General features: G+C 37.6%; 1 protein-coding gene across 1 annotated transcript in view; it reads right to left on the bottom strand.

The window, feature by feature from the left end:
* The window catches only part of CALCR (calcitonin receptor), a 269917-nt gene that overhangs the window by 97738 nt on the left and 160084 nt on the right, over nucleotides 1-12095 (bottom strand). The window contains exon 4 of the mRNA XM_038392848.2: nucleotides 10299-10409. Coding sequence (XP_038248776.1) covers nucleotides 10299-10409 — 111 coding nt within the window. The remainder of the gene's footprint in view (nucleotides 1-10298; nucleotides 10410-12095) is intronic.

The following is a 12095-nucleotide window of genomic DNA, read 5'->3' as shown; positions in this document are numbered from 1 at the left end:
GCTTTCAGCATCCCCATTATAAAAATTGTTCCAGCACCCCTGTCCAGCATTGTTTTGTAAAATTGCGCTATACAGAGAATTACATGTCAACATCTGGGCCAAATCCTGCCATCCGTATTCAATCCTCACTCACTTGGGACTCAATGGAAAGCCTGGCTGAGCAAGAACTGCAGATTTGGGCCATAGCTGTGAACGCTGTTTTCTGGGACTGAGGTGAACTCTTTTAAAAATAACATAAAAGTTATTTTAATTTTCACCTCATCTAACTTTGTAGTTGTATTAGATCAATAGCCATATCAGCAACATTTCCAATAGTTTTACAGAACAGATTAATAACATTTGCACGTGTACATTCTTTGTGCACTCTGTGCATTTATTTTCTTCTTGAATTCTGATAGTGTGATTTATTTTAATTCTTAAGATTTATCCTCCCCCACATACTAATGAAAAAAGCAAGTGAATGCACCGAAAAGACAAAGATTTATGTAGAGCGTGTTATCCTTCTATGACCAGACACATGCATTATACAGAAATAGTTGGAAGACTTGGATATAGTACATTTTAGATGCTTCAAAAAAGAACACTCTTGAAATAACTGCGAGTTTCAGATCAACAGCTCTGGGGACCTACTGTTTAAAATCAGTACGTGCACAGGCAATACAGAGAGGAAAAGTACACATTATCTCAGCCTTCCATCAATTTAACTTAGATAATCTTAGACTGCATTCATAGCATCTTTCCCATTGTACTCATTGCCAGATATTATCTAAAGCTGGAATGATTTTCAGTCATAAATAGAGATTAACAGTTACTATACTACAGAACACAATGTACAGAGTTTTACCTACTATTCTATGGTACTGCACACTGTATAAAGCTTTGCTGATATGCTATGGATCATAACATTCCTAACATCCATCTCTGTACTCTCTCACGTCTGAGTTGTGCTCTGAGGTTCAGAGGGTAATCTTTTGTCTAGTACTTTCCATTTAGCCCCGAAAAACATAGTTGATTCTGGTTTGGTGGCTTTTTCCACTATCCCCTTACTGCCCTCAGATTTCTCTCATTCATTCTCCCTCATCAGAAAGTGCAGTGTGTGATGTTAATGTGTTGATCAGTTTCTCTCTTTTTCCGATAGGTCATTTAGTAAGTTTGACTCCCAGGCAGTGAGCAAAGGTCATCAGTCAAGGGGCAATTTTCTTTAAAACCACTCTCTGATGTTGGAGGTTTATAAATAATTAGCGACAGGCTAGTGGGTTTGGAGCTCATCTGCCTGTTACAAACCTGAGATGTGGTAGCTGGATCATAGACTCATAGATATTAAGGTCAGAAGGGACCATTATGATCATCTAGTCTGACCTGCTGCGCAATGAAGGCCATAGAATCTCACCCACCCACTCCTGCAATAAACCTCTCACCTATGTCTGAGTTACTGAAGTCCTCAAATCATGGTTTAAAGACTTGAAGGTGCAGAGAATCCTCTAGCAAGTGACCCGTGCCCCATGCTACAGAGGAAGGCAAAAAACCTCCAGGGCCTCTTCCAATCTGCCCTGGAGGAAAATTCCTTCTGATCTCAAATATGGCGATCAGCTGAACCCTGAGCATGTGGGCAAGATTCACCAGCTAGATATCCAGGAAAGAATTCTCCGTAGTAACTCAGATCCCACCCCATCTAACATCCCATCACAGGCCATTGGGCCTATTTACTATGAAAAGTTAAAGATCAATTAATTGCCAAAATCATGTTATTCCATCATACCATCTCCTCCATAAATTTATTGAGTTTAATTTTAAAGCCAGAGAGGTCTTTTGCCCCCACTGCTTCTCTTGGAAGGCTATTCCAGAACTTCACTCCTCTGATGGTTAGAAACCTTCGTCTAATTTCAAGTCTAAACTTCCCGATGGCCAGTTATATCCATTTGTTCTTGTGTCCACATTGGTACTAAGCTTAAATAATTCCTCTCCCTCTCCGGTATTCCCTCTGATATATTTATAGAGAGCAATCATGTTAGGGAAGATTAGCATTTGAAGTAGTTTTATATGAGTTGCCTCCCACCCCTATATGATAAATCAGGTGCCTCATCCTGGGGCATCATGCTCTTTCCCAATGCCCACTATACTGACTCTCACAGTAAAAACATTTGATTTCTGTTTTAAACCTACTATTCTGGATTTAAATGAAGTAGTGGCCATTTAACCCAGGCTTTACTTTGAGCTGTTCTGCTGGCTGTTTTTAAGGCAATGTGACTAGAGTGGTCCTAGAGCAGGTATTGGGCTATGAGATCAGGTTACTTAGTCTTTTCTTTTTTGAATCAACACAAGTGCTAGTAACAGAGAGCTTTGAAAATAATGTGTGATGGAAGGACAAGATTTATATCTGTGTATCAACAGGGGGAAACAAAAGTGGCGGCATTGGAGCATTCAAACGATATGAATTATTGCAAATATGATGTTTTGATTGTGAACTGTTCATTTGGACTATTCATCATTCATATTCTGGGATTGGAGCACTGAAACATTTTAAACAAGTTAACAAGGAGTAATAAACAATCAGTGCCAGATACATAGTTTTGTATGAAAAATCATTCATACTAAAATTAATGAAGCTTTTAGGATTCATAACCATTTTCACAAGTAAGCCAGAAGTCATTTTCACGTCACAAACATATTGCCTCATTAGTCCCTGTGAAACAAACTTGATAGTTTTATTCAATGATCAGCTTTTTCACTATTAGATCAACTCCACTGATAACAGACTTCTGTGAGCTTTTAAATTTTTTGATTGTTGCTACTAAACATTTTCTTTTATGTCAGCAAATGCTAGTAGTTGGATTGTTTTGCCATTCTCTGGATAGAAGTGATACATGCTTTGCATCACTGACTCTATACACCCCACAGATGGATGAATAGCTGATATCCCAACAGAGCATCTGATTTATGAATGTCCACCAATAAATTATTTATAGAGAAAATATTTCAACTAACAGATAAATGTTTATATCACACAGAAGCCCATATAAAGCTTCAACTCCAATGTTGTCATCATAATAAAAAAAAATCAGAAAAGTCCACGACAAGCTGAGCCAAAATATATATAATATAAGCATATTATGTACCTTGGGGAAATAAATAATTAATTCAAAACTATAACTGTCAATCAGGATGAAAAGAGGAACAGAAGTGCACAGGAGAGAGAGGAAGAAAAGAAAAGAACCTGAAGGACTTGAGGGTGAGGGGACAGAGATTTAAACTGGAACAATAGATTTTTTTTTTAAATTTAACCCTGAACAGAATGATGTCACCTCAAAATGTATATAAACCTAGGCCGTACTTCCGTATTTGGACTATGGTAACATAGATATGGCATTTAAACTTTACTCATTAAGCAAAATAGAGGCCTGATATAAGAGGATGCAGTTCCCTAATAAGTTAGCTGCTTATGGGTAAATGTGATATATTGCTGCACTCTTTTAAACTTTACTCCAAGAGCTCATCTTGATAGTGAAAAATGACTGATTTATTAAACGAAATCAAAGACAGAAACAAAACCACCAAAACACATGATCAAATGGTACCTTGTGTCCAAACAGGCTTGTAAACATAAGCAATCACACACTTGGTTCTGGGAGATGCTTGCCTACTTCAACCAGACAGACTTCCTAAGCGCTAGGGCAGGTTTTATTTTTTTAACATATTATTTTTGAACTTTATTTTTTAACAGGGAAACAGCCTGCAGATATCCAAGCCAAATTAAGTTGATAAATTTTATATACACACAACTCATGTACTATTCTGTACAATTCAGACAAGCTAATAAGGATAAAGAAGCAGTCTTGCTACAGATGGGTGGGGAGAAAATATTCTGCTTGTCAAGAAAAAAGACTTTTTCAAATAAACAAAACTAATTTTGCAACATGTTATATATGATAGATGTCATAATATACTTTGCACGGGCAGTTTCCTGTATTACTTATTTGATAAAATTGGGCCAAATTCCTCCCTGATGTAAGCCATTAACATCAATCAATTATGCTAGTGATATATTTGGTCTTTTACCTTATTAGCACTTCTGTTACCAATAGTACAAATCTACATAATAGACCACATTCATTCCTGTTTTGACTCCACTGATTCGAAAAGGATTACACAAAGGACTAATATGACCCAATGCATAAAAAATTTGCACATAAAAATATCAACCGAATACACAGCACTTTAGAAAGCACTACTCCAAGATATAGGGGATGAGCAAATGCAGCTCTTGTTGTTAGTGGAGTTGAAATGATGATCAATTTGTCTCAGGATGTTTTCCTGACAGACTGCTTTGTAAGAACATAAGAATGGCCATACTGAGTCCTACCAATGGTCTACCTAGGCTAGTATGCTGTCTTCCAACAGTGGCCAGTGCCAGATGCTTCAGAGGGAATGAAGAAAACAGGACAATTATCCAGTGATCCATCTCTTGTCAACCAATCCCAGCTTCTGGCAGTCAGAGGTTTAGGGACACGCAGAGCATGGGGTTGCACCCCTGGCTATCTTGGCTAATAGCCATTAATGGACCTAATCTCCATGAACTCATCTAATTCTTTTTTGGACCCCGTTATACTTGGCCTTCACAACATCCCATGGCAACAAGTCCCACAGGTTGACTGTGCATTGTGTGAAGAAGTACTTCCTTATGTTTGTTTTAAACCTGCTGCCTATTAATTTCATTGTGTGACCCCTGGTTCCTGCAATACGTAAAGGGGTAAATAATATGTTCTTATTCACTTTCTGCTTTTATAGACCTCTATCATATCCCCCCTTAGTTGTTTCTTTTCTTTAAACTGAACAGTCCCCGTCTTTTTATTCTCTCCTTGTATGGAAGCTATTCCATCTACCTAATCATTTTTTTGCCCTTCTCTGCACTTTTCCCAAGTCTAATATATCTTTTCTGAGATGGGGGCAACCAGAACTGCGTGCAGTATTCAAGGATTATCATTTTGCACAAAATGTTCCATGTGAGAAAGAGATTGCAATAAGAAGAAGTAATTTTGTACTGAGCAGGGCAGAAAGAGTTTTTAGAGGCTTGGATATTTTTTAAAAAAATATGTCCAGTAAAGAGCAAAGGAAATGAGTAGATTCATGGGGAAGAAGATACAGAAAACTGTAGGAGATTGGTCAGACTAAATGATCATAATGATCCCTTCTGGATTTAAAATGTATTAGGCACATTCTCAGCTGCTATAAACTGGCATAGCTTTACTGAAACAAATGGAACTACATCAATTTACACGAGCTGAGACTGTGGCAGAAAAATATCCAACTGAATGCTGGGGTACATTGGTGCTCTCTTTGTGCGTTACCTAGGCCATTCTCTCCAGAGTACGGTCTCATCTTATTTGTTTTTTACATTGTTTCCCTTAGCTGTCAACATCAAGTGTAGGCTTGGCACAATTCGGGTTTTTTTGTTTTTGTTTTTTTTATAGTTTCAACAGAAAATATCAATGTTAATTTTTAAGCATTTTTTAATTTTTTATCCATTTACATTTTCCACAGTTGTGCAAAATCATGGGTTTAAGCATTTTTTGTATTGTTCTTGATTTAAATTTTCACAGTTGCAGGAAATTACGGGAAGTCAGACAATAATAATCTAATGACAGTGGATGGTGAGATTCAAAAAATTAAAGTTTTATAAATGTTAAATCACAAACTGTCAAAATCACATCAAAATTTTAGCCTTAAATCAAACTCTAAGAAGTTCTCAAACAGCATTTTTCTTACTTTACCAATCTGTACATTTCTGTTAATATTGATGGAAATATTTTTTGTCATTTTGTGTGTGTATGGTGAAATTGACATTTACCGATAAAAATCTAATCCTGCTAAGTCTAGTTAAGTGTCACTGTGAGGCTGGATTTGAGTAGCTCGTGCATATAATGTACACAGAAGCAGATGACCAACATGCATATGGTCAGACTATGTATTATCACCAGATCCTATTTCATTTTTCAAATTATGAATGCAGAAAGTAGAAAAGTCCAAAAAGAAAGCTGCACAGCATATTTTATTCTTGGATTGTTTGTCCTAGTATTCAAAGCTACCCATGGATGTTAGCCAAGAAGAAAATTAAGGAACCTGAGGTAACTTAGTTGTCAGTGATTTATTATATGATACATTGCAAACCTCCCTGAAGCCCCAATCTAGCAAAGCACTAAAGACCAGGCTTTTTGAAGTCAATCGGATTCCACATGTGCTTAAAGGGAAGCACATGCTTAAGTAGTTTGTGGGATTGGAGCCTTAAAGAAAGGAAAATTTGACTATGTTGCTGTTTTTTCCCAGTAAAACTGTTATTCACTAGGAAGACTTCTTTTTTCCTCAACAAAAATCTGAAAATCTAGCTGCATTGTATTGACCAGCAACAAATCCTTGTTGAAAGTAATTACTTGCAATTCAAACCTGAACAATTTATTAGTACTGTTCAACCTGTTCTTTTGTCCCCTCCAGTTCCCTCCCTTAGCAGTTGCAAGATTCTAGTCTCCACAAGACTTCCGGTCTCCCTCATACATTTTTAATTCCTCATGTCAAGAGCAGCCACCTGTGAAACAAACTTCTGACCACATGCTGGCTTGTGCAGCACCTGTAAGTTATTTTGTGATACCTGATAGGAGGAAAGTTACTCCAGCTGAACTGAAAGAAGATGAACAAAGATGAACTGGTCACTGTGTCAGGGAAACAGTGGCACTGACGAAGATGCAGACTAACAAGCTAACAAAGGAGCAGAGAAAGATGCTAAATGAAAAGTGTGGAATATGAAAGACAATAAGTGTCATCCATGAACATTACAGCAGTAAGATTAGCAGGAAAATAGCAAAAGAGGGATTTCCCCCCCTGTAGTTGTAAACAGATCCCACTAATTAGAAGCTGTTCACTATGCTAACAACAGACACTAAAATTACTATAATTCAGAGATTCTTAGGTCCGAAGGGACCATTGTGATCATCTAGTGTGACCTCCTGTATAACACAGACCACAGAACTCCCCAAAATAATTCTGAGAGCATTTAGAAAAACATCCCACCTTGATTTAAAAATTGTCAGTGATGAATCCACCATAACCCTTGGTAAATTTTTGCAGTGGTGAATTACTCTCACCTTTAAAAATGTATGCCTTATTTCCAATCGCAATTTGTCAAGCTTCAGCTTCCAGCCATTGGATTGTGTTATACCTTTCTCAGCTAGACTGAAGAGTCCGTTATTAAATATTGTTCCCCATGTAGCTACTTATAGCTTGTAATCAAGACATCCCTTAACCATCTCTTTTTGTTAAGCTATATAGATTGAGCTCTTTGAGTCTATGACTGTACAGGGGGTCTTCTAATCCTTTAATCATTCTCGTAGCTTTTCTTTGAGCCCTCTGCAATTTATCAACATCCTTCTTCATAGCACTGAAACAGTGTTGGCCGAATTCTACCACTTTTATTCATGTTGATTAGTACCTTATTGCACCAGGTGCTCCACTGAAATCAAAGGGACAAATTGTGGAGTAAAATACTACTCATTGTGACTGAATGTAGCCTTGTCTATATGAGTGGTTTAAACTATTAGATAGAATAATGTTGTTGCAACAGGGTCCATAAGTACAAAACAAGACATTGGAGACAGCAAACCAGGTGGGAAAGCATGATTTTAAAACTAGCAACAGACGGCTTGAGAACTGGAAAAAGTGTTACTCTATAACCATCCAAATACAGTGTGATGAGGCTGTTGATGTCTATAGGGAGACTTCTGTGAATTCTAAACTGTCTAAGATCTGTTTTTGCTATCAACCCAAGAGCATATGGAATAGAGATGAAACAGGATTGTTTTTGTTGGTTTCCCATAAAAACCATGGAAGCAATGGCAGCAGCAGACTCTTAGTAAATGGAGCATGTATGTGGGGGTGGAAAGTGTCAAAAGAAAATCTAATGGTTGTGGCACGAAAATGAATCTTCTTGATCAAAGGGATTCATGATGCATGACAGTTCTTCTTTTAAGAAAATGTGATAATTACAAAAAGGAAAACGAATTGAAATTGCAGCTGCTGACCATATAATAATCGGAGGGTGGTGGGGGGGGGGGAAAGAATTTTTTTTTTTTTACTGAAGATGATTACAATGGAAATATTACTGTAGCAGCTACACTTTAAAATTAAAATGTTATGTACAAGGGCAATATCAAAATGTAAATGAAGAACAAGTGACAACTGTTCTTTCTGACAAGCACCTTCAACAAAAACATAGACCTCCCACAAGATTAAATTTATAATTAAAATTACAGGAGAAGGGTGTTGTGTAAACAGCGATGAACCATGTGAGATAAGTTTATATTCTGCAACTATGCTTTTAAGCTCCGGAATTCTGTGTCTGATGGAGTTCCAAATGAGTCAGTTGCAGCACAGCTGGAAATGAGCTTAAGTATACTGACTGGTTAAACAATGAGGTGCAACGGGGTTCAAAATTAGGCAGAAGGCATTCACCTATCCTGACTGGAATATCTGAATCTCTGAATAAATTCTTCAAGGCAGCTGTGCCAAAATGCTGATTTTTTTCAAGAGGAAAATATTGGATTTCATCCCAGTCCCTAAAAATGAGATTGAAAAAATTAGCGTGTTTACCCTAGAAAGGAGATGAATAAGAGGGGACATGGTAAAAAGAATATAAATGATGAATTGCCTAGAGAAGCTAGATTGGGAACTTCTGTTGACTGTTTGATAAAATGGGGACCTTCACTGAAATTAAAAGGTGGGAAATTCAAAACCAATAAAAGGAAGTATGTTTCCACACAATGTGTGGTTAAGCTTTGGAACTCATTGCCCCAGGAAGTCATTGAAACTTAAATCTGAACAAGAATCAAAAAGGGATTTGATAGTTATATGGATATCAAGAATATCCAGAGTTATCATAATCAATTGCAATAATTTTGAAAGGGTTATTAAACCTTGAACTTCAGGGCTTAACCCAATCTTTAATGAATAGAGACCAAGATGAGACCTAATCTGGGTGGTGAGGGGGCAGATTGTCTCAGATCTACCTGCACAGGGTTCTTGCACCTTCCTCCAAAACATCTGATGCTGGCCACTGTCAGAGACAGCATACTGGACTTGGATTGTAAACTCTCTGGGTCAGGGACTGTCTTTTTGTGTGTGTTTGTGAAGCACCTAACAAGGTTGGGCCTTGGTCCTTGACTGGGGCTCCAATGCAGCCTGATAATCCAAATAAACAAATAAATAATAATCAGTGGACTTTGAGTCTGATCCAGGGTGGCATTCTTATGTTTCTAAATGTGCAATAAATTCACTGCATGTAATAAAGAACTAATTCTGGCTCCAGGCAGTAGCATTGGGGATTTAAGGCATTAATTTTTTAGTAAGTATTAGTCTATTAATTTATATTCAAATGATACTTACTAAAGTAAATATTGCTGAAGCCTCATTATATATGACTGTTAATGTTTAGAATTATACAGCTAATAAAATGTTTGTTCACATTATTTTTTAATCTGTGAATGGCACACTTTGCTGGAGGGTTATCCAAAGTTCCATAGCACTACGAGGCATAAAGTAATTCTCCTGGTTAAATATCATTAGAATTTAGAACAAAATTGTGTCTTCCTTCAAATAATGCCAAATTAGTGGAGTTGAACCGTTATCTAAAGTGCTAGTTACACATTCATTGCTTAGATCAGATATCTCCCCACACTTATACATTTATTAATGTTTCTTTTTTCTACTGAAACCTCTCGAAAATGTTTTGGAACCACACATTCTCTCAATGTCTTTGGCTACAAGTTATTTCTATGAATAATTCACCAAACAATCTGCACTAGGACTCTGTAGCATAATAAAAGTTGATTCTGATTCTGTTCTTCCACAGGCTTTGTAAAACTGTCTTTGACAGTAGAAAATGTAGAAAGGAATACCTAGAAATATTTATTTTAGGAAGACAACAGCACTAGACTTAACATCTGCTGCTCAGCTCAGAGTATCTAAAATGGAATAACTATAACTGCAGGCAGATATTAAAATTATCCAGCAAAACTTTCATATAATTGATTTCAGAGATGTCAAACGAACATGTTCTATAAGCGAAATGAATGTATGCTATAACTTAAGAGTAAGAAAACACCCCGGGATGATTATAGAACTGGGTACATTTTCATTTAAGCGTCTCTGAGATTTCACAATTCTGTAAAAACCATTAGAAACATGTGTCTTTTCAACAACATGAAGACTCCAAAGACTTCCTTACTAAAGATAAAAGATGAAAGGAAATACTCTACCAGTTGGATCGAAGTCTGGAAAATAATCCGGACAATTCTGAGCAGTGACTCTTCCAGCAGGTGTGTCATCCCAGCACAACCATCCATCCCAAGTTCGGTTGCAGAACAGACCTAGTCATTTAAGAAGAATGTGATAATTAATTTTAAAAAATTGATCACACTTAACCCACTCTGTGCTATTCCCCCACTGTCGACTTGTTGCACAGTACAGAGTTCTTCATGCAGCAAAATAAAATTATTGCTACACATTGAATTGCATTCAACTGTAAGTTTTAATGTCTGACTGCCATTGCTGGTGGTGTCCTTCTTGTTGAAAAGTGATGGTTTTTACCCAATTGAAAAGAACTTCCAATATAGGGCCTTATCCTGCAAAACCAGAAGTCCCAGTTCAGCAATCCATTCATATTCAGCAAAGCATTTAAGCACACACTAAAGTGCTTAACTGATTTGGGGATTTAGTTACATGGGTAGTACATGTACCTTCAGTTTCTCAGCACCTTTGAAAATCAGGCCCTGACTGTGTGAAGCTGGAAACTTAAAAATTTAGAGGCATGCCCAGTTAAAGGCCACTTTTGAATATGCAGGTTTCTATATTAAACACTAATGGAAAAACTGTGGCTTTTATGTCAGAGCCCATGATTAGGGCTTCTGATCTTAGGTTTTAACCAATAAACATCAATAAAAGCTCCAATACAAACAAGCAAACAGAAAATAAAATTGGTACTTAGCCAATAAACACCCGAAAAAACACAAGAAATGTTATCTAAGGGCTTGTCTACATAGAGCTGTAATGTGGACTACCAAGGTGTGACTTCTAAAGCACATTAATGTGGGGTGCATAAATTGGTCTGGGTAGACCCTGCAGGGATACACTAAAGATTCCCTAGTGCACTTTACTGTAGTGCAGTTTGAAACAATAGTACTTTAAAGCACACTAGGGAACATTAAAGAGATTATTCATGACAATATATGCAAAGAACACTGAACATCCCCCTCCCTCCAATTTTTGGACATCTACATACAATTCAAAAATTGCTAAAAATACCTGCCCCCCAAAGAAATTAATAAACTCAGAAAAAACAGATGCCCTACCCATGATGCAGAGGTTACAGACATAGACCCAGGTCCTGCAATATGACGCATATAGGCAAACCCCTGCCCTTGTGTGCAGTGCAGGAGCGGGGCCTTATTCAGATTTCCTCCCAAATGATCCTGGGGGATGCAGATTACAGCTCTGCCACCCTTCCTCTGCTGCATTACACATTCCTCCCCATGTCAGGCTAGCCCCACTGCTTGATGCAGTCCTGGGAGAGCCGAGCTATAATCCTGTCTTGGGCAAGTATCACTTGTGAGCGCATAAGGAGGTAGCACTGCCTAAACTCCCTAATGGGGTTATGCCCAGCCCCTAAAATAGAGCAGAAGTGGGTGGGGAAGATTCCTTAGCCCTTTTCCCCACCATACTTATCTACCCACTCTGGTCTGGGCACAACTGAGTCCTGACTTCCCTCTTCTAATTGTTAAATCACAATTAGTTTACAGCCTGTTACACTGAGTTCACCAGATTGATAGTGTTACAAATGACACCACAGTTCTGAATGCTGTGACATAAATCTGCCACTAGCTGCAGGTTTAGAAACAAATGCAATTAAAAATCTAAGCTTTGGAGATATTTTTAATTTTAAAATCAGATTAGGCAGGAGAAAGAGCATTCACTGTCATGGCCCCCTGCAACACCTACTGAAGTCAATGGACATGGAGTCATTGACTGTGATGATTGGGCATAACATGAATTTTCAA

Source organism: Dermochelys coriacea, chromosome 2 (genome assembly GCF_009764565.3).
Source record: "Dermochelys coriacea isolate rDerCor1 chromosome 2, rDerCor1.pri.v4, whole genome shotgun sequence".
NCBI classification, from domain to species: Eukaryota; Metazoa; Chordata; order Testudines; family Dermochelyidae; genus Dermochelys; species Dermochelys coriacea.
This window is presented reverse-complemented; position numbering and strand designations above follow the sequence as displayed.